Source organism: Triturus cristatus, chromosome 9, assembly GCF_964204655.1.
Source record: "Triturus cristatus chromosome 9, aTriCri1.1, whole genome shotgun sequence".
Lineage (NCBI taxonomy): Eukaryota > Metazoa > Chordata > Amphibia > Caudata > Salamandridae > Triturus > Triturus cristatus.
In genome coordinates this window covers 419158599-419182963 of record NC_140592.1, presented here as the reverse complement: position 1 = coordinate 419182963, position 24365 = coordinate 419158599, and the positions used below count along the sequence as shown (strand labels likewise).

General features: G+C 45.3%; 1 protein-coding gene across 1 annotated transcript in view; it reads right to left on the bottom strand.

Moving 5' to 3' along the window:
• Positions 1–24365, bottom strand: part of LOC146798079 (cytochrome P450 2G1-like) — a 1093105-nt gene that overhangs the window by 186572 nt on the left and 882168 nt on the right. Inside the window, exon 7 of the mRNA XM_085625292.1 lies at positions 12340–12527. Coding sequence (XP_085481418.1) covers positions 12340–12527 — 188 coding nt within the window. The remainder of the gene's footprint in view (positions 1–12339; positions 12528–24365) is intronic.

The following is a 24365-nucleotide window of genomic DNA, read 5'->3' as shown; positions in this document are numbered from 1 at the left end:
GCCTACCCTTATTCTCCCCCTAAAAGTCTTGTGTTGATTGAATGCCATACATTTTGTTTTCGAAGTATTGATTTCTAATCCGATTTCCTTGCAGGCTGTACTAAACCGATCCACTATATTTTGGAGCCTCAACTGTGTTCTGGAAATGAGCAGGGTGTTGTCTGCGAATAATAGCGCAGGCACTGCTTGTCCTGCAAGCTTGTGGGGGTCACCTCTGCAGTCTGTTAGCGATTTAATCAGGCCATTGATGTAGAGGGTGAACAGAGTCGGCACAAGGACACAACTTTGGCACACTCCTCTGTTTACCCTGATCTGGTCAGTCAGCCCCCCCCACTCCCCCACCTGACTTGTGCATAGTTGTCCTTGTGAAGTCTCATGATGATCTGCAAGATCGCTCAGGATCCCAATTTTATTTAGGGCTGCCCAAAGTTTTTCCCAGGGGACTAGATCAAATGCGGCACAGAGGTCCACAAACATCACATGTAAGTGATACTTTTTGATTGTTACATATTTCCATAGGATCAGAAAAAAATGAAACAGTTGGTTTATGGTGCTTGTGTTACCTCTAAATCATGCCTGCAGTGATGACAGTATAGTCCCATCCCTCATCCAATCTAGGAGTTTCTCTAGCAGATGCCGGAAAAATATTTTCTGTGCTATATCGATGAGGCTGATGGGCATATAGTTCGCTGGATTACTTTTATCCCCTTTTTTAAATGCGGTCACCATCTCTGCATCTAACCAGGAATCCAGAATTTCTGCTCCCTTCAAAATAGCATTGAAGGTGTGATTTAAGATCACACCCCAAACTTTGGGTTCAGAGAGATAGAGGTCACCCGGGATTTTATTGAGACCTGGTGCTTTACCCAGTTGCAGAGAAACTATTACTCTCTGAGTTTCTTCTATGGCAAATACATGTTGATCTATTTCCAATTCTGTAGCAGGGTATGTACTCGGTGCTTGACTAGTATCCTTTGGTCCAGCATAGATTTGACCAAAGTGGTCTTCTCAAACCTGTGACAGTATATGAACATTTTCTTCTCCAAATACGTTTTTTTGACCCTTTGGATATCAAGTGCCAGAGATATTTGCTATTTTTGGCTTGCACGAAAACTAATAAATCTCTCCAGAAGCAATTTTATATTCTTTCCTTTTTGTGGAAACCATAGTTCTTAGGCCAGTTTTGATGGACCCCATCAAAGATTTTATAACTTGCTTACAGGTCTTGTCAAACCACTCGTTCTTGTTTCTGGCCATTTTCTTGCCCATGCCTTCCTTATAAAAAAAGAAAACTTTTTAAGATTACTTAATAGGTCCGTAAATATATCCACCAGAGATTGCAGCTCAGATCCCTGGGTGCCCAGGTCAACCATAGAGAAGGCTACTATGTTGTACATTTGTGCCAAAGTGTCAGCGCTACACTCAATCTCTAGCCATTTAACCCTACTTCTGTTATTGCTAAGGACACTTGGAGTGGATAAAATACTCTCTGGGCATGGCAGGTAGGAATTGAACACTTTAAATAAGTTAAAGGTTAGGGAGTCATGATCACTATCCAGTTTCTCAGTTACACACATATCCACCAGCTTGCACCAAAGGAGTACATTGACCAGGATACAATTGATCCTTGTTTTGCAATTATCTTGTTTGTATGCACGACCGGGCTCTTGGTAAGAGTTAGAACACCCATTACAGGCCCTCAGCCCATATTTAAGGGTTAGAGAGTCAACTTGAGATGCTAACTTCACGTTCTTAGCTTGCTTTACCTCACTTAGATGTGGGAGGCCCGATTCAATATCCTCTTCGTCGGTGACATTCATAGTTACTTCAAGGGGCTCAAAGGTTGTGTTATAGTCCCCCGCAAGAACTATGTTATGTGATGCCCTTCCCTTTCCAAGAACTCATCTAGGACAAGAATTGTGGGGGAGTCATGATGTTGGGAGGGAAATCTGTTGTAGATGTTTACAAGGAGCACTGATCTGTTGGTAGTGATTCCTTGGATGCTCAAGGCCACTCAATTAGTGGATTTTATATCATACTTTATAATGCGGACCCCAAGGTTAATTTTGGTCCAGATGATAAGACCACCTGAAGGACGACCCTTTTTGGACGGTACAGCTTCAACACTACAATTAGTAAAACCACTCTAAAAACTTTATCAGTGGGCCAAGTCTCGTGAAAAATTCATATGTCATAACTATCCACAAACTTTCCCCACGCTTCACAGACAATCTTAAATCTGAGACTGGCTAGATTCCAGGACAATAGTCTGAGTTTCTTAGTTGGCTCAGGGTTTGAGGGAGTTTGCCTTTCCTCTTGGCTAGTCAAACAAGTCGTGGTAGTTGGTGATGTGATCATCAAGGTATGAGACTGTCCTCCGCGTCATTATTCATATTTAACCAAGCTGGCTGTACTAATTCAGTTGGTGTAAAAGAATAATAGCCTTCCTTTGGTGAATTCTTTGTGACACAGTCAGGAAGCAGTCCCTGCGAATGTCAGCCTGACCCTTGAGAGTTTTATCGTGGTTATCATCTGTTTGTCTCCCATGCTTTAGATCGGTTTCCAAGATATGGTTTGGTAGGGAATATTTAAACTGGATCAGAGAACCCTTAGGTGGTGAGGTACGCAGGTCCACCTTGACTAGACCATCCGCTATATCTCGGCCAGCCAGATCGAGTATGATGTAATCTGATCCCTTATCTATAGAGCAGCGTGTTACAGTTATTATGTTTGATCTTATGATCTAACGACATTGCCTCACCAGTCTTATCCAGTGGATGTCTTTATTGATAAAAACGTTGTTTTTTTCTCCTGAAGCACATGTCAGTTTAGGTACACTTGTCATGAACACTCTATTTCTAGCCCCTCTAGACAATTTGCAGTAACTGGCCCTCCTCCACGACCTGGGGATTTCACCGTCAGTGTGTGAACTTTTGTGAAATTGATTCAAACCTGGCACCCATATCGGAGCCTTTGCAGTGGGTAGTCCTACCCCCAGAAAGTTTTTTCCCTTGCATCCCACCTTGATTGCAAAATCTGCCCTGATTCTGCTGACCTTCGTATGGATTACAGAATGTAGTGCTCTTGCCTGCAGCCTCCCCTCAATTAGGGCCTGGGGGATTTGTTTTTTTAAATGCTGCTGGTGGATATGTGAATTTCTGTTGTTTTCGGGGGGCTAAAATTATAGATTGTGTAACAATCCCTGAGCTACTATTTCCATCACCCTTGCCCACCCAATCATTACTTTGCTGGTAAGTAATATTGCCCATTTGCCTCACTCTATTTGTGCTTGAGCTTATTCTGCTAAGCTGATCTATGAGAGACCCCACAGTCATTCTCAGAGAAAGTACCTCTAGAGTTAATTCATTAACAGTTTTTTTAAGCTCACTCAATTCACTATGAAGGGTACTGGTGTCTGCTTTTGTTAAATTATTCCCCTTCCTCCTCTTCGTCTCTGCCTCATGGGGGCAACTACAATCTCACTGGGGTTCCTGCTGATAGTAACTTCAGTGCTAGCAACAAGAGGGTCTAACTGATTTGTGCATACAATATCCGGGGCTACTCTTACCTCGACGTTAGGGTTTGTGTGACCAGTTCCAGGGGGTGAGGGGGATGGGCTCCAGCTGCTTCCTGTTACTTGTGTTGCTGGAATGCACTGAGCACATAGCAGTATCGCTAGGGGCTGGGAGCTTGACCCGGATATTTTTCAGAATGATCCTTTTCAAAAAAATGTCTGCCACTTTCTAGCATGCTTTAAATGGCTTATTCTGAACACTTAGTAGGCTTCTTCAATTAGGGTATCTATATCGTTCACCACACAGTTTGCTGCAGACCTTTCAACTTGCTTAGAAGCCCAATTTTAGACTGCCCTTGGCCTTCCGTTTGCCCATTCTACAAAGGTAAGCAGTATCATCCAAAACTGCGATAGGCAGGTCTATTAGAAGTAATCCCTTCAGAGGGACTGTGTGAGTCCTACTGCTTTTTGGCTGTTTCACCTGCTATGTTATTAAAAGGAAGAAGGTCAAGGGCAACAGTACCTATATTGGTGCTTGGTGGTGGTATCCACTTTTCAATCCCATCACCTTAAGCCTGAAAACCAAGGGGGTGGCTTAGCCCAGCCACCTCTGGGCCGCGATGGGCATGGAAGGGCCCGCCCTTGGCTTGGGCTTTGCCTGGGCGCGTCCCATGCCACGGGGCAATGCAGCGCTGAGATCGCAAGGTAGGCATGGCCTCCTGGAGAGGATGCTGGGGGTCACTGTCCTCCCCAGCTGCCAGTTCCTGGCATCCTGTTGGTGGTGGCAGTAACACTGACCGCGGGAACATGCAGCGCTTAAGAGTGCTTAGTGCGTGTTGCTTCCAGGAGTGGATGCTGGGGTCTGTGGTCCTCCCCACGGATGTCGGTTACTGGTGTCCTACTGGTTTTGGTGGTAACACTGACTGCTGGGCCACACAGTCGTAAGAGCATGGGGTGTGTGTAGCCTCCAGAAGAGGATGCTAGGGGCCGTGGACCTTACCATGGCTGCCGGTTTCTTCGGTCCTGCTGGCGGTGGTGGTGTACTGTGTATTGAATTATCAGTTCAGAGGTGCTATCCTTTTGTGTCATCATTAAGGAGTCAGAATTAGTCCAGTCAAACCATGACCTTGTGGTACTCACAGGAAAAACTGCATGTTATTCTTATGTTGAATTTTAGATGAAAAAACACTTGTAGAGTGGTTACAACTTACAGGATTCAAGGAATCGTTACTCACTTTCTCTGAATGTTTCTGCGAGACAAGGTCTACAATCATCTAGGAGTTTATACAACAAATCTAATTAAACTAGTGATATCTGCACTCCGGTTCTTTGGCAATCCCATTGTGGCAAATAACTGGATTTTTCAACTCCATCAAAATAATGTGATCCAATGTATCAATGCAGATCTGCATCTCTAGTCTTCACCCTGGGACTTCAGCTGCCATAAGCTGTCAATATCTCTGGGAGAAGTTCTGTTCAAGACCATATGATAAATGGAGAAGAAACAACAATTCCCACAGGTTTTTACTCAAAATCCCTTAATGAGCAATATTTTAATCCCACACAGAATTCCCAGTGTCCCAAATAAAGCCACTCCAAAGGGTAGAGGGCAAAATTGGACTGAAAACTGCCTTGTAATGGTCCTAAGAAAGTTTATAAAGGAATGCACAACTTTCCCTGGACTCAGAAGAGGACCTCAAAGTATGAGAAATTTTACTCTGAGATAAAATCAATAAATAATCTTCAGAAGAAAATGAGAATGTATTGATCTATGTCTGTGCACGAGGCCTCGCGCTACTTGTGGAACCTTAGAATTGTTATGTGAAAGTTCCACATGTAGGGTGGTTAAGAATGGAGAGTTGGAGATGGACTGCACCGCTACTAAGAGCTCGTTGTTATAGCTAATAAACAGCTTACAGATACCTACTTGTAGTCTCCTTTGTTTGTGAAGTATCACAGGTTTTTCTTGGCAACAAGTGGAAGTGAACCCTTAACACTGACTCACGGACTACAGAAGGAGTGGTTAAGGACTTAAATTGATTCCTGAGGGGGCGTCCAAACCCAGGTTTTGTACCGGGCATGACTGCATAGCGGGGCATGGGGAACAATCTTTCCGCATTGTGCAGCGTTTTTACATATTTGCGGTCAGTAAGTCAGAGCAAGAGGGCGTTGTGAAGGTGGTAGAATGCAGACAAAGACCTCTGGAATGCAGCACCGGTTGTGGTGGTGATATGCATTTAGAAGTTTTAACCGTAGCGTGGAGACTCACAGTGTGAATGTGGAGCGAGAATTTTGAATAGGGAAATCCAGTGTAACAGGGGACCTGAGGCATGCAAGTGTAACTGTCAGTGAGTGTCCAGTCCTGTGTAATGTGCTGCAGAGTCAGTGGCAGCTGTCAGGCACATCACAGTGTTATTCTGGGAGTTTCAGGCTGCAAAGAAGGAGTGGTCTTGGTTACATTCACAGCTTACTTCCGATTATGCGTATCACTTGAGCAGCTGTTCACTTACTGAATTGGCACTTGCTAACACCCACACCATGCATGTATTTCAGCACTACTGAGGCTAATATTAAAAAAGGTCACAGCATCTGTGATTCGCACAGATACATTGCTTGTTGTGGTTATTTTAAACAAAGGAATATTCTTGCTGGCACTTGGCACACTTCCAACTATATTTGTTGCAACTCAGTGGAACGCTGTTCCTGTGATGTTTTGATTGACTAGAAGCTTTACCACAATTACATTTCCTCGTCTATCAGCCATATGACTAGTGTCAGTCCTTCAGCGTTAGGCTAGTGTGTGTGGTTGACCAGTACAAATGTATTTATTTTCATACAGGGGGTGTCACTAAAGAAAAGGGAATTGGGTAATTCTACTGCAGTTCAAGTTGATCTTAAACCATACATTTTTTAATGTCAGTATCTATTTCAGTTTAATCCAGGTTTGGAAAAAATTCAAGCTGTATGCTCTCCAAACCATTTCTACAAACACCAGGTGATCCACCAGTAGCCTGAAAATAATGGTTTGAAGCCTTTGAAACATACTTGGGTGCCATTGGAGCTCTACATTTTCAACCAGAAAGGAAAAAATACCTTATGTTACGCTTGTTAGGCATTGAGGGCAGAGCTTTTTTGAAACATTTTCCTGATGAAGAAATAGTAGTAGGGGAGGAAGAGTTGGATGAAAACCAGGATATGGTGCAAAAATTACAGGATAGGTTTGATGTTCAACCCAGCTTAGTGGTTGTTAGACATATGTTTTTCAAAAGAGTCCAGCAGGCAGTAGAAGAAGTAGATACATACATAGCGACAGTCAGAAGGCTGGTGGCGGATTGCCAATTTGAGTATTTTGCAGATATTATCCCTGGGAAATCCATTTTTAGAGACAACAATCAAAATGGCAAAAAGTATACAAACTTCTCAAGTATTAGCAAAGGAACTGGATTGCAAGAGTGCTGAGCAGGTGAGTGTGGTGAACAAAAATGTGAACAAACTCTAAAAAGACAAAAAAACAGCTGGACAAACCTAAATCTTTTTTCTCCCAGCAGGATGTGTGTTTCAGCTTTGGAAATCATATGCATCATAAAGATGGAATACAATGTCCCGTGAAAATTGTGGTATGTAGGATATGCAACAAACGGGGACATTTTGCCAAGATATGCCAAAGTCACAGGTCTAGGATAAAATGCATTACTAATGAAGGTGTACTCAATGATGAAGAAAGTATTGGAAGAGATTTGAGGGACATGGTTCAGGTGGTGAAGACAGATGACAAAGATTGAGGACCACAGTTAATGCATTGATCCTTATTTTGAAATTTTAGTAGGAAATTAAATGGTAACATGCTGGTGGATTCTAGGGCAGGTATAACTATGGCTACCAGAGAGCTGTTGGAAAAGGTGTGGCCCAACAGAATATTATTTCCCCTGATCGAAAATCTGTGTCCTATGAAGGCTGCAGCATTCGCCTTTGTGGTTACATTGATGATATTTTAGACGGTAGAAGGATAGCAGGCAGAGTGTATGTAGCAAACAAGGGCCTTAATATTCTGGGTTGGTTTCACCAGGGGCTCTTTGGCATTATTTTGAAACCTGGTACTGAAGAGCAGGTATTAGACATTAGAGATGATCCAGAGCTAGAAAATATTATGAACAAGTACCTGTATGTTTTCTCTGGTGAGCTGGGCAAGATATTGAGATACAAACACAAAATCATTATAAAGGAGGCGACCAGGCCAGTCAAGCATAAGCACAGAAGTATGCCTTTTAGCATTTCCAATGATTTTAAAAAGGGACTGGACATGCTATGCAAAAGGGGTATAAATGAACCAGTTGAATCCTCACTGTGGTTCTCAAAGCTTAGTAGTGGCTCGCAAACAGTGGGGAACTGAGGGTGTGTGTGGATCTTCACTGTTTAAACCGAGAAATATGGGCAGACTCACATCTGTTGCCCAACATCACAGAACTGTTGGCAGGATTGAAGGAGGCTAAAGTTTTTTCCAAGCTGAATTTAGCTTTAGCCTATCACCAGATAGAATTGGATGATGAGTCTAAGCATCTTTTAGCTGTTGTATCCCCTTTTGGTACGTACCAGTACTGCCGCATGCTGTTTGGGTTGACTCCGGCAGCCTCGGTATTCAAGGGAGTTATGGTTAACATGCTTAAGGATATAAATGGAATTTCTATATTCCAGGATGTTTTGATCTATGCCCCATACAGCCTATCTCATGACAAGATCCCGAATGAAGTGTTAAACAGATTTCTAACACAAGGGCTTGTATTCAGAAGAGATGAGTGTGCTTTTCTGATGGACAAAGTGTAATATTTGGGACACCTAATTGCCCGTCAGGGAGTTGAACCTAAACCTGACCAAGTGAACAGTATTATTCAGGCCAAGCCACCAGTAGATAAACCTAGTTTAAAGTAATTACTTGCCTTATGTGAATTTTATTCTAGCTTTGTGCAAAATTATGCAACCAAATTGAAAACATTGTCCAGTATGGTCAGGAGAGGAGTTGTGTTAGAGTGGAGCAAGGAGTGTCAAGAAGTATTCGAGTGGGTGAAAGAACAATTGACCTCGCCCAGAGTCTTAAATAATTACAACACAGAGCTGCAGTGTGTCCTTACTTTTGACGCAAGCAATTTGGGGTAGGGTGCTGTGCTCAGCCAGTTAAAAAAACTCCCAAATAAAGACTATTAGATATGCATTAAGAGTTTTGATGGACAAACAATACTATGTGATCAAAATGGAATTGTTAGTCTGTTGGTGGGCTGTCATGAAATTTAGGAACTAAGTGTGGGGTAAACGCTTTGTCATGCAGACCGATCACAAACCCGTGCTATATATCTTGAGTTGAGTGGAAAGAATTCCAAAGGTTTTACACCACGCATCACATGTCTCTCGACTAAATTGTTGCATTTCTACTTTGCACCAGAATACATTCCTGGTGTGAAAAATGATTGTGCTGATTTTTTATCATGTTCTTCAGATAGTGTCAAGGATGATAAGGAATTTAGTTACGGGAACAACAAGGAGAATTGCATTGTGGCATAAATTAATTTACCTTTAGTTGGAGCTTTTTAGGAGCAGGATTGGCAGAAGGTGCTGAAAGAAGATTACACGTTTGGCCTGGTCATGAAATATATTGAGACAGGTTGGCCAAAGAAAAGAAAACTTGATTTTGACTTTAAAACTTTTGTCAAGGTAGTAGAGGGACTATCTCTGGAGGATGGACTACTATTAAAGGCTGACAAGTTTCTTCCTCCTATTGCTTTGAGACAAACCATCATTGTGGGTGCCCATGATGGTCACTTAGGGGCTATAATGACTAAAAGGTATGAGAGGTTGTATTTCTGGTGGTCGGCAATGAACCGCAAAATAGATCAAGTAGTCAAAGAATGTGTGATTTGTTCCAGCTGTGGAAAGTCAATGAAATTAAGAACTCCTCCCTTGTGTCCCATTGAATTACCCACTGGAACTTTGGAAAAAATAGGCATTGACATCGTAGGACCATTCTACTTATTAGCCAGCACCTGGATTTTCCCAAGTCATGATGAACTACTACAGTAAATGGCCCGAAGTGAGGTTTGTAGGTGAGGAAACATCTACAGTAGTTTTGGAATTTATGAAAGAAGTTTTTCTGAAGGAGGGATTTCGGGCTACATTGGTCTCGAACAATGGGGTCCAGTTTGTTCCAGAATAGTGGAAAATGATCCTGGGTGTGAGTGGCATAAAGTATCTTGAGAGTTCTTTATACCGTCCCTAAATGAATGGTCTTGTTGAGCAAATGCACGCGGTGTTGGGGGAGTGAATATAATGGGCAATTGCTAATGTGTGTAATCGCCAATGCAGTGAAAAGTATGCTTTGGTTTGATTAATCTGCTCCTCATGTTGCAACAGGGGTCTCTCCTTTCGAGCTATTGCCTGGGGAAAGAGCTTCCACTTGTTTTTGCCCTGCATAGATGAATACATTTGTGAGGTATGGACAAGAACAAAGATCAGATGACAATGCCAGGGAAAGAGTTTCCAGACTGCACCGAAAACAAAAAAAATATTTTGATGATCGAAACAGTGTTATGCCATTGAATTTTAAACATACAAAAAAAATAAGCCAAAGCAGTATAGGCACCACTGTTGTACATCCTTGATCCTACGCTCAACTTTTCATGGCCCTGCTGTCTAGAAGCCACAACAATTCAATTTACACCACAATTAGAAAAGAGCGTCCACTATATTGTTTTTTTTCTGGCCCAAATTCAGGCAATCCAATTAAAAAAAATATAACAATGATGAACAAGAAGTGAGATTCAGTTGTCAGGAGTCTTAAGAATGCATCTAGTATCCAACTTTTATCGATTTTTCAATGCATGAAATTTTCCAGTCCGTCCAGCCAACAAATGTCATCCTCTATGGACTTCATCAGGGTTGTGATTTGCAAACTTATGTGACTTTTAAGTAGCAAGAAATATGGCCTCCTGTGTCAATGTTTTCATGGGTCATAAATCTCTTTTCGGGCGGTGTAGTGCCCCATAAATCTTCTTCCTCCTTTGTGCGTAAGGGCTCGACTGTCATGGAACAATGCCTCTCTCCAATTTCAAGTTTGGTGATATGGTTAGTGTGTGTAAACCTATACATGTGTCTAAAGGGACAACCAGGTTTGGTGTTCCTGTCATGGTCACAAAGGTGAAAGTTAGTAGTGTGAAAGTAGTAGGTGGCCAATGGTGAAACAGTAAAAGTTTGGTGAGAGTGGAGATTGCTAAAAACAAGTTGGAAGAAGAAAGGCTTTTGGTTCTTGAATCAAGGTTAGTGAAGAGCACAGGGGATGCAGGTTCACATGGCCAAAATGTTATTTAAGCCAGTCCAGAACAAGACCTTGGTCTGAGACGTAGAAAGAGCTAAATTAAGGTACCTGTAAGGTTCAGAGGTAATGTCTAGTTTAGAAAATGCTTCAAGTTTGATTTTTATGATCTTTTGACTCACATTAATTTTATCACTATCAATTGTTTAGGTTTTTGATTTTCCAAATCTTTATTGTTTTTTACTATTATAATAGTTATCTAGTAACTTTCTTTTCGGGGCACCTTGGGGTGTTTTGTAGTAGGTGTAATGTGTATCTATTTGAATTACTTTCTGTATGTAGGTGATATTGATTTGTATAACCTTCTGTACATTATATTTGTTTGAATGTATATCAAAGAAAAGCACTTTTGCAAAAGGAAAGAGCCATGTTGTGATCTATGTATGTGCACGCAGACTCAAGCTCATGGTGGAACCTTGGCATGGGTATTTGATGATTCCACATGTAGGGTAGTTGAGAGTGGAGAGTTGGAGACAGACTGTGCCGCTACTAACAGCTCGTTCTTTGTTTCAGCTAATAAACAGCTTGCGTTTAACTACCGGTAGTCTCCTTCTTTTCTGAAGAATTACATAGTGCTTTTACAAAGTAGCAACACGAAAACAGATAACACTCATAGTTATGGAAAGGGAAAGCATGTGGAAAAGCAACTGTGTTCGGAGTACTATCTCTTGAAATTATAAAGAAAACTTGCCATAGTCAGGTGAATATATATTGTAGACCATTATAATAAAGCAGCTTACAACTGTTATCAGGAATCAATTGAGGAAAATTATTGTGAAATCTCGTTCTTTCTATATTAAGAGAGATTACATAAAAATCAGCAATATATTATTTGCATTTCTGGACAGGTTGCTTCTGTTATGTTATGTTAGAGGTGCTTGTATAGCGCATGGCTGCCCCAACAGCGGGGAGTCCCAGCGCTCGAGGACAGGTGGCCACGGTGACAAGTGTTGCTAGCCAGATGGAATGACAGCCAGATATTATCTGTTTCTAAAAGCCCAGGGGACAAGAGCACAGCAGGCCCACACATTGTGTGCTAGATGGATGAAAACAGTCAGGTTTTGATCTGATCTCTGAATGCCCAATGATCTTGTGTGCTGCGCGCCGCGATTGGAATAGAGTAGGGCTGGGGCCAGGGACCTAAACGAGCGCCCCCCCCCGCTCTGCTCCTGCACATTTGTTTTTCCATTTTTCCATTAATTCAGGAATTCTTGCAAATTGCGTTTGCCTGGCTGACTTACCTATTTGATGCTATGCTTTTATTATGTAACCACTCCAACAAAAAACGCAGGAACCAAAGACAAATACATTTTGCTTATGTTGGAAGGTAATTTAAAGATGGATTTGAAACCAAAAATTAAACGTTTTCATGATTGTCAAAAAATCAAGGTTCATGTGTTGTTATTATCCTAAACAAGCTTTTGCAGAGTGGGAGGAGGTTTTACATATACATAAAAGTGGCAGGTACCTTAGGTAAGACAAACTCCCTAAATGGAGTATCACGTGTCACAGCGTGAGTAGCTCCCATTGGAATGGTATCACTGCATCGCAGGATCTCGGCAATCACAGCTTTGGTGAATGGCATCTTCCCTCTGTCTTCAAAGGTTGGAGTACGGTTCTCACCAATCACATTGTCGATCTCCTCCTGGACCTTTGCTGCCAAGAAAATAGCCTTAATTAATACTCAAAAGCAAATTCGGGTTCACAGTCATTGTGAGTAATAATAAAGATCAGCACACATGATGCCTTGGGCACACTTCATGTTCTGTAGTTCTGATGATATGGAATTGACTCTTGCAGTGCTTTAGATGGAAATATAAAAGAGCAGGTACTCACTATTAAGAGTACCTGTTTGCACCTGAGACGTGCCCGTTTTCTTCCTTTATATGTATCACAGCAGTGCTGGGAAGTACAACTGCTCTTTCTCCCTTTCAAATTAAAGAAGTGCGGGTACTCAGTAACTGACGGTGCCTGTCCATTTAAAGCCCTGGACCCTTGTGTATTTTGCCTAGCATGCAGTGGACAAACACACATATTTAGACCTGGGATCCCTGGTTGGCTGATGTAGGTACCTTAGGCCAAATAGAGACCCTTGTTTCCACGTCAGGGAAAGGAAGGACACTTTCTCAGAAAGCCCCAGCTCACCCCCTCGGTAGCTTGACACGAGACGCCAGGCTTATCTTCAAGGCAAATGTGTAAGGTATTTGTAACCACGCTCACAGCAACCCAATGATGACACCACAAATGGACTCCACAAGAGTTTCATAAAAATGAATATAAATTTATATAAAAAGATATACGATAAGACCACACAATATAAGTCCAACATATGCGTATTTGTAATATTCTCCTGGCCGGTTGTTATGCCAGCCAGTCCTTGTAAGTTCTGGTGATATTAAAGAGCACTTCTAAACGTTCTACTGCAGTCTTAATGCAATGCTATGCAGTCCGTAATGCTAGAATCAGGCACTTTGCAATGTAAAAAGAATGCAATGCATAACGCAACAATCAGGTACATCGTTATGCAGAAATAATGCAATGCGTAATTCACTAATCAGGTAGTTCGTTATGCAGAAATAATGCAATGTGTAATACGACAATCAGGTAGTTCGCTATGCAGAAATAATGCAATGCGTAATACACTCCAGCACTGATCACGGTGCCTTTGGTGGTTCTCCGCCACTCGTGCTGACTCGCAGTCAGCCTCTGTCAACAGTTGCCCCCACATGAGTATGGTGTAAACAAAAAGTGCAGCTCTGCACTCCGGCCCCAGGACTACCACTACTTTGGCAAGTACGGGCTGCGATATGAGCCGAAGCAGAGGCTCGTGCTGCAGGAATGGGAGAGGCCGAGAATGTCTCCCTCCGAGCCCGCACCACGACCCCGGCGTCGACACACATTACCTGGGGGTGCGACATCGCTCTCCTCTCCTCTTCCAGCGACTTGGGCCTCTGATGCAATCTTTGTGAATTCCGGACAGTGGGACTCAGGCCCTTCCTTGATGAGGTTAGTTTGAGGTCCCACTCTAGCACTGGCGGGCTCGGGCCGGCGGCTCAACTCCTCTGAGGCTGCCGGTCCAGGCCGCTGATGCTACGAAGATCTCGGGCTGCAGCAGGGCACACACTCACAGCGTCGCTGAGACTCACTTGAGCTTCGGGTGCAGGATCACAGGGTACTCCTCACGAAGGTCTCAGGCTGCACAAAGCACATGCACACAGCATTGCTGAGACTCGCTTGAACTCCGGGTGCACGATAACAAGGCAATCCTCCCGAAGGTCTGAGGCTGCACAAAGCACACGCACACAGCATCACTGAGACTCACTTGGACTCCAGGTGTGCACAGTAACAAAGCAATCCTCACGAAGGTCTCAGGCTGCACAAAGCACACACACACAGCGTTGATGAGACTCACTTGGACTCCGGGTACATGATAACAAGGCAATCCTCACGAAGGTCTCAGGCTGCACAAAGCACATGCACACAGTGTTGCTGAGACTTACTTGGACTCCGGGTGTGCACGATAACAAGGCAATCCTCACAAGGGTCTCAGGCTGCACAAAGCACACGCATACAGCGTTGCTGAGACTCGCTTGAACTCCAGGTGCTCACAATCACAGGGCAATTCTTACAAGGGTCTCAGTCTGCAAAAAGCACACACACACAGCGTCGCTGAGACTCTCCTGGACTCCAGGTGCCCACGATCACAGGGTAATCCTTACGAGGGTCTCAGGCTGCAAAAAGCACATGCACCCAGCGTCACTGAGACTCTTCTGGAAATGTTTGTGTTCCTGAGTTTCCTCGACAGGGAGCCAGCTTACCTCGGGCCCTTGGGGATAAGTTACTTCTGGAAACAGCACACAGCAATCATTTCAAGCAGGGGGACACAGCACACAGCAAAGTCCCTTTTAGCCTCTCCTTGGTTAAAGCAGCAAACTGCAGGCTAGCCCCAGAACACACAGCAAGGGCCAGTTCTTTCCTTCAGTCTCTTCAGCTGTTTTTTCCTTGGCAAAGGTTCCTCTTGACCACGAAGTAGCTTCAGTCTTGTTCAATCTTGATCAATCCATTTCTCCAATGTTCAGGGGCGTCAGCTCTCATAGTTTTACCCCTAAATGTCTTTGAAGTATTTGTGTTCAGAAGGGCACCGACCCCTGTTCAAACCAGTTCTGAGTGCCTCCCTGCCAGTGGCACCTTCTTCCTTTGATTAGTGGGGGTCTGGATTCTCAATCACTCAGCGGTAGATGGGACAATTGTTTTATGGTAGCAACCCAGGCCTCTTCACCTGCATGGGCTACTCCTCCCCCTACACTCCAGATGCAGGTCAGCCTGTTGCTGTCTCACCTCATCCCCTGGGTCAAGACATTCCCCAGATCCTATCACTTTCAAATCCAGACAGTCAATTCACAACCAGGCAGAGACACACAGGAATGTTAGAGCACAAAAACCCAGCCACTTCTAAAAGAGTGGCTTCTAAACACACAATGCAAAAACCACTTTCATAAAAAAGATGTGTTATTACATTGTGAGTTCAGACACACTAAACTTCACATCTCCATCTTAAGCCCTTGGGAAGATAGGCTGGAAAACATATTACACAGACTCCCCATTCTATCCTATGGGCAAGATGGCCTTTCCACAGTGAAAAACGAAATGGATATTATTTCACTGTCAGGACATGGTACACACATTAGTACATGTCCTACCTTTCACATGCAGTGCACCATGCCCAGGGGGAACCTTAGACCTACCATAGGGGTGTCTGATGTGCTTAGAGAGGGAAGGGTAAGGTCTGGCAAGTGGGTGCACTTGTCAGAACAACATGGCAGTGTAACGAACTGTGCACAAGTGTTGCACTGGCAGACCTGAGTTCCCTCTGGTGTGGGTGGCACAATTAGTGCTGCAGGCCCACTAGTAGCAGTTGCATTACCAGCCCTGGCACACATAGTGCACTTTACTAGGGACTTTACTAGTAAGGCAAACATACCAATCATGGACAACCAATTACCATTACACTTTATACAGGGAGCACATGCACTTTGACACTGATCAGCAGTGGCAACGTGCCCAAAGCATCTAAGTTGGCAACACCATGTCAGAAAAAACGTCTAGGGGGAAAGCAAATATTTTAGGGCACTTTAGCCAAAAAGGGCCAAGTCCAACACACATCAATTGAAAGAAACATATATTGGTAAGTAGTAGAGTGTTAATCATATATGGGCAATGACATACTTATTTTTGGAGCATTCTTAATTTTCTTTTTTAACTTTATTTCTATTGAGCAGAAAAACAAAGGTACACCAATTGATTTATAATAAAAGGACAGAAAACTGTTTTTATACAAACCATAACAATGTAGCCCCTGGCAGCAATCTGAACCCAATCATAGATTATACACAGTGCAACAGCAATGCATACTTAGGTCCATATTATATACAATAAGCATTCTTAATGCTTCTAGCACCATATTTAAAACACAAAAGGCTATCCTAATTCACTGAATTGTCGACAAAAGGAAACTCCCTTGAGCTTTGTCTAAGAAACAATAAAGTGCATACGATTCAATAAATTCAGCTTAAAAACAACTTTTCCGCTGCTCAAACGCCTTCACTCTTCATCCATAATTTAGATCCTAGTCTGGAGCATGTAATTGAAGGTGCAAGAGTGCTACTTAATTATCAAACAATGCTTTAAAGTTCAAATCATATGTAAATACATTAAACAGAGGAAAGTGTGATAGTGCTTCAAAAAGTGCAATCATATGTATATGCCAGTCAGTCAATCAAAATACTTTATTTGGTTAACTAAAACCAAAAAGGACACACAATATTGTGAATATAAATATCTAAAAAGTCTTACTCTAGATCATCACAATAGAACAAAACATATATCACAAAACATCAAGATAAAATATTACTAAACGTGTAAGAATCAGATGTGCACATTACCAGGGAAGCCGTTTTTTCTTTTTCCTGACAGCCGCAATTAAGAAACTAGCAATGTTGAAACATTCCCATGAATTATTCAGCACCTGCAAATATGCCAGTGCAGGTCTAACATTCAAGAAACCTTTATCTTTTATTAACGGTAATAAAAAACATTTGCGGATACAATGATAATAGTCACAAATCATCATGAATTACAAAGAATCTTGAGTGGAGAAATTGTCACAGCAGCAGGGGCCCAAGTCTTTTGCCTTACACAACCCCTGAGATTCCACCAGCACAGAATCTAACAGATTAAGTCTGAACCTCGTCAGGAGGAAGTGGTGATAGGGATTTGTTAATCAATTAAATAGGGTTCTCTCAGTGGAGTAATTTTTAGTAATACATAGGCATGTACCAAAGGTTTCAGGGGCTCACTGGCTTCTCTCTCTGCCTGTACCACAGATAGGAAGCGTTTCTTAACTCAAGACAAGTGCTCTCTGACCAGCTCATTGAGTGAGTCAAATAAGTCAGAAAGCTCTAATTTCTTAGCTAAGCTCTTTGAATGTCTGACTAAATATGGACATACAGAAAAACGACCTCCAAAAATATCGACACAGAAATATCGAAGTCAAAAATATCAAATATCAATATCAATAGTAATATCAATATCAAAGTCCTATCTACATAAAGGTAAGTATAAAAATATCGAGAAGAAAAATATAGTTGTCAAAAATATCGATGTTAAAAATATAGTTTTTTCAAATGTATTAATAATAATGTAAAAATAAGTAAATAATACATATAATTAAAACAATTATAGATATAAATATTAAACATATTTAAAAATTAATAACGAATACATATAGGTGCCGAATCGATAGGGTAAATAAAATTCCTGTACGACTCGTATCCGTATATTTTTACGAACGAATCATACAAGGCCAGTCCCACCGGTGAAGTACGATTCGTACGTGAAAAATACATACGAATCGCTTCGGGAAAAGGTGTACGAGACGGAGCCGGACAGTTTTACGTACAAATTGTAAAACTGAAGTCCGAGCGCGCAAGTAGTACGATCTGTACCGCCCTTCCGAATACACAAGCGCATGGAAAACGTCCCGTACGGAGCGAACCACTCGTATCCGGGTAAACTTGTGCCCGTAATACGAGTCGTACAGCGCCCCCCTCCCCCCGCGTATGTCAGCACTGTACCCCCCATGTCCGCACTGTACCCCAGCCCCGTACTTGTACGCGCCGTACCCCAGCCCTGTACTCCAGCCCCGTACTTGGACTCACCGTATCCCAGCACCGTACCCCAGCCCTGTACTTGGACGCGCTGTACCCCGGCCCCGTACTTGTACGCACCGTACCCCAGCACTGTACCCCAGCCCCGTACTTGTACGTACCATACCCCAACACCGTACACTAGCCCCGTACTTGGACGCACTGTACCCCAGCTCCGTACCCCAGCCCCGTACTTGTACGCACCGTACCCCAGCACCGTACCCCAGCCCCGAACATGGACGTGCCGTACCCAAGCCCTGTACTTGTACGCACCGTACTCCAGCCCCGTACCCCAGCCCCGTACCACAGCCCCGTACTTGTATGCACCGTACCCCAGCCCCGTACTTGGACGCGCTGTACCCCAGCCACGTACTTGTATGCACCATACCCCAGCACCGTACCCCAGCCCCGTACCCCAGACCTGTACTTGGACGTGCCGTACCCCAGCCCCATACTTATATGCACCGTACCCCAGCCCCGTACTACAGCCCCGTACCCCAGCCCCGTACTTGGACACGCCGTACCCCAGCCCCGTACTTGTACGCACCGTACCCCAGCACCGTACCCCAGCCCCGTACTTGTAAGCACCGTACCCCAGCCCTGTACTTGGACGCACCGTACCCCAGCACCGTCCCCCAGCATCGCGTATGTACGGACCTTACAACAACATTGCATATGTGAGCACGGTATAAAAACATCGCGTATGTACGCACCTTACATACGCGAAAACGACTCGTACTGAAAACCAGGACACTGTAAAACAGCACAAGGAGGGTCAATTCGACTCACACAACACCACAAAACACGTAAAATACATCTAAATGACTGACCTGGCACATCCAAACAGGCAAACAGAGGCCCAAACTCACAACCACCTCTTATAACACACCCACCAAAATTTCAAACTCAGGCACACCCACAAATGGACCAATAAAAAGGGCCCACACACACAAACCATGAGCCTTTGCAACAGACTCACTGCAGCTACAGAGCATACCCCAACAACTGCACCCATACACCTTAACATATACACCTTCACACACACTCCTTCACACATACCCCCTCTTCACATTCCCACACACACCTTCACATTCACACCCACACACCCACAACCATCCACACCCTCACCCCACACCATGCCCACAGACAAGAATCCAAAGTTCACAAGGGAGGAGCTGGACATCCTTGTCAAAGGAGTCATCAGAGTCGAGCCACAGCTCTTTGGAACATTGGTCAGACAGACCAGCATAGCAGAAAAATCACGCCTGTGGCAGAGGATCGTCGATAGGGTGAATGCTGTTGCGCGCATCAGAAGGACCAGGAATGAATGCCAAGCCAGGTGGTACGATCTGTGGAGGGCAGTCAAGCGGAAAATGAACGAGGACTACGCCCAGAGCAACATCACTGGAGGTGGGCTGCCCTGCAGACCGGTACATTACCATCCCTGGGAGGAGAAGGTGATGGCCCTGCTTCCGTCGGTGGGAGTACTCGGAGTTGAAGGAGTAGCAGGGCTTGGTGAGTACACAAACTACTTACGAAACATGGGGGTAATAGCATCCACACACCAACTACACCAAATGCACGCAACTACCCCCAAGCCCTCACCGGACACAACCACACTCAAAAACAACGCTCATGCCACTAACATGTGTATGCCCCATTCACAAAGCAAGGCCATGCCATGTCCCAGGCTACACGAACCACAAACCCAAGACTGGATGTCCGGGATGCTGGGAGGGTGGGGCTCACAAAACACATTGTTCAACTCAGAAGCAGACACCATTGCCCTCAGCCCATATGGCCCAGGTACATACCCATGCACCATGCTCAATGCACAGGGACTGGCTAAGTACTGACAAGGTAGCTGACACTTGGCCCTGCTGTAGGCAGCACAAGGCCCTCCTGTGAACACTGTAAACTCAAACACCAACACCACAAGCTCAGATATCTAGGACAGGAACTCACACTCACTGTCATGGCAGCATGCTCCATGAGGGGACAGATACATCACCTGGGAGACCCAATGCCAAATCACACTACACCCACCAGCTGGCCCTGTCACACAACCCCCTTACACAAGCACACACCCCCGGGGCAGGCAATGGATTTACCCACTCTCACAATGGACATGTGACACAACAAGATCAATCCATAGCCAAATAGGCATCCAAGCCAAAAATCTACATGTCAAACACTCAGGAGAACATATCAATCTGTCCCCCGCAACATACCCATCCACAAGTGAACATTGAGGGGAATGCTAGGCACATCCAACTACCTGGAGGAACGTGCCAACTTGAATATGTATGAAACATGGATGTCGCATGAAACAGCATTAACATTGTCTCTCTCTCACACACAGGGCAACGTCATGGATCTCCCCCCAACAATGGGGGGGAAGAATCACAGTCCCAGGCTCGGGAGGAAGCTGATCCCACCGGCAGCGACAACTCTCAACACTCCGCGGATGACCCCAATCCACCTGGACACTCTGGTGCCCAAGCCCCTGCAGCACCTGCTTCAGGTACATCTGTGCCAACCACCACCCCCATTCCTGCCACATCCCAGGAGACACCCAGGAGCCCTGCCCGCACTGAACAACTGAGCCAGTCTGACCTGGAAGGACAAGGTTCTCCGGGCACCCAGGAGGATGCAGACAACCCCGCAACTGCCATCCCTCAGGGGTCCCGTAGACCCGATGTGCCCACAACGGCAGGCCAGGCTTGTGTGGGCAGGGGTGGTGGGAGTGGAGGCAGGCGGAGGCGAGAACGTGACCAGCCAGCTGATGGGACCGGTATGTCACACATACACAACATCCTGGACGCATACCGGCGTGACACCAGGGCCATCAGCCAGGTAGTGGAGACCCTCACAGAGATTAAGAACCAGCAGTCCGAGCAACACGACAGTCAACAACAACACCAAGGACGGATGGAGGCAAGACGGGCTGAGCTCCTGGCGGTGCAAACGGACTTAAGCCGTTCACTCCGTCGGATCGCCGACAACATGGGCAACCCTCCCTGTGCCACCAGGCGAAGACCACCTCCAGCCACAGGGAGAGGGGAGGAGGAGGATTCGTCCGACGGAGTGTCACAAGCATCGTCAAGGCCTGCATCTGAGAGTCCCGCGAGGAAGGTGGGTCGTCCACGGAAAAGACCGTGAGAGGCAGTGGACCATCCACATCTCCCAGGTCACCTGGCCTGGCACCTGGCCCTCATGCGCAACAGCAGCACCTCATTCACTGACATTCTCTGCCACATGGACTTGCTGGTCACAGTCTGACCAATGATGACAAACACTGTGGTCTGGACTCTGATGACTTCAAATGCCAAGGATCCCATGTCCCCCTGTGATCTTTGGATTCTATGCACACTGTATAGCACCTATTTTTTAACACTAAACACGCCCCCCACCGAGAATAAAACTAAATTTCTTTAATTAGATGTTGCAGTCATTTTGCATGAGTACACAACCTATGTGTGGGGAAATGTCTAACTATGCCTGAGTGTTGAACTAACTCCAGCCATCCATACCCTGGGATCTGAGTCTGGTACAGGACAAACATGGGTCACAATGTATCATCCAATACAGACATGGAGCACAATACTCACCCGTGATGGCCTCAAGCTGCTGAGGGGGGGCTTGCAATACTGTGCGGACAGACCAATTTGGAAGAGTATCATTAATGCGTAGAGGTCATGGCTCATGTGGATGTTCCCGAGGAGGGAGTCCCAGGTATGTTTGGCCAGGTGGGAGAACTATGTCCTGCATGCTGGAGTTCGGTGGATGTGAAGAATGGTGGCCAGGGCAAGGTTGGAGTTGGCCCAACGGGGTCTCGGATGACAGACATCCAAGGTTGGTTTGGGGTCTTGGGTTGTGGACTGCCTCCTGAGTGTGGGTGAGGAGTTAGAAGGTCATCCTGCAGCAGACAGTGATCCATTGCAGCTATCTCAGGTGGACGGTGATGTGGCTGGGGCGCGGGATGTTGAAGCTGAGGTGTGCAGATGCACCCTGGATGGGGACAAGTTTCCCAGGAGTTTGGCTGTACTTACTCCGTAGAGGGCGGGGCTGTAGTTTACACGGCTGGTGTCGTGGACCTGGGAGACGGTCTGTCTTGCCTTGGAGTGGATCTATCTGTGGATCATGTGCATCATGCAGAGGGTGTTGCAGCATGAGGTACAGATGCTGGTGATTTGCATGTCAATTGTGAGCGACAAATCCATGATGCACACCATCTTGTGTACGTGGCCACTGGGTGCTGGTGCAGTGCCCTGGCAGGTGGAACACAAGGAGGTGACCCAGCTGTAAGGGAACAATCCTCAGATGATTACCTCAGTCCTGTACAAGTCCAGCCTCAGGTGGCTGATGTTCAGCCATTCATCAACGGACCTCATGCCTTCTTGAAGGTTGGAGCTGGCAATGGCTGCATCTTTGGTGAGGGTGAGGAGCACCTGGCTGTCAATGGCATACGAGATGATGATGAGGTTGTGTGCGCATGTGATGGTGGAGAGGGGGGTCCTGGACACATTGAAGATTGACACGCTGAGAGATGATCCCTGGGCCATGTGCCAGATGACGCCACTATACTTCATGCTGAAGGCTTGAGTCCCACTGGCCTTGCTGGTGTATGAAGCCAGTGTGGAGTAGGAGGGACATGACCTGGTTGGTGTGACAGGGCCTGGAAGGTGGGGCAGCGCTGTATAGGCAGTTGGAGTTGCACACTCAGCATGCAAAGGTGTTGTGTGTGCGCTTAGGGTACGGCTGAGAGCAGGCGGTTGATTTTCGGATGGACATTGCTTGGAGGGTAGCTGCAACATGAGACTGTTGTGTGATGTGGGTTATGCAAGGACATGAGGGTCCTACAATGTGCACGTTGCATGCGCTGACGGTCCTGCCTTTGGCACCGCGTGGCCGCAACAGTGGCACAGACAAGCTGATGACAGCCAAATGAATGGGTGGAGGGAGGAAGGGAGGAGCATCTTTGAGGCGTGTGTGTTGCCGAATCTGGGAACTTGGTGGGCCCTTGCTGCAGGGGCCGCAGCAGCAGACGGCATGTACTAGAAACTATGTCGAAAATAGCACACAAAGACAAGGATGTCAGAAAGGACAGCTGCAACAGGCGTATGTAAAGGAAGGAGTGTCCGGTTACTCATGGCACACCCAGAGAAAATGGATGAACAATCACCAAAGATGACTGACACAGGATCAGGAAACAGAAGGCCGAGCTGCGCACAGGAGACACACCCTCAGCAGGCGTTGACGGCCCGTTGGGGGGACCAACCTGCCCAAATACATACACAACCATGGACTTCATGCATAATAGAGATTATAATCCATGAAGAACTGCATGCATGTTGCCAAACATAGACTCATATGCACAATCTTTGACAACTATGCCAGAGATGCCGCATGCAAAGTGGCAAGAGACCTGCATTGACAGAGATGAGGCACCTTGGAGGGTGAGGAACACCTTTATTACTCAGGCTCACGCTAAGGGAAATGCATCAATATGAACAGACTCACAGGTCATTTGGCTGAACATGTGGGACCTACGCTGGACACCCCCTTCACAACACGGATGTTGTAAATCCAAATGAACTGGCACACAAGTTAAGGGGATGAGCCAAACACCCCCTGCTGCACACGGAGAGGCTGCAATTCCCCATTGAGCCTGTTATGGGGATGTCCCACACTATGTCCACCCGTAGAATCCCGTATGTTTCAGAGGGAAGTTTTACACACATTGATGCCTTCATCAGAATCCACAAACCATTACAGATGACTGTCACGAAGTGTGACTATCAATTCATGGGAGTCATGCTACATGTTATGTGCCCCATGTTGAGTCGACATGTATGCATGGTAACACAACATGCACAGGAGCAGTCCCCACACATTCCAAACACGTACCACCCCCAAAATGCCTTGCTGCAATCCTTACCCAAAATGACATTTCCCCATGTTCCGTGCATGGAACGCTGATTCAGCACACGTTGCAATACTCATGAGGAATAGCAGGAGGACAACGATGACACAAGCAGACAACATGTGCAAGAACCTGGGAATGACAGAAACCCAAGAAGTCAGCTAAAAGATTTTTCTCCGCATACATGGTCATTTACTCTACAGGAACAATGTTGTCCCCATGCTAATTTAAAATAAAGTGTCTCAGGTAAAATGTGTGGAATGACATCATCACTCGAGTGACACATCATAACTCACATCTAAGTCACTTAGCATACAGTCAGCTGGACACACACATTGCAACACATGCCACACAAGGCTCCAA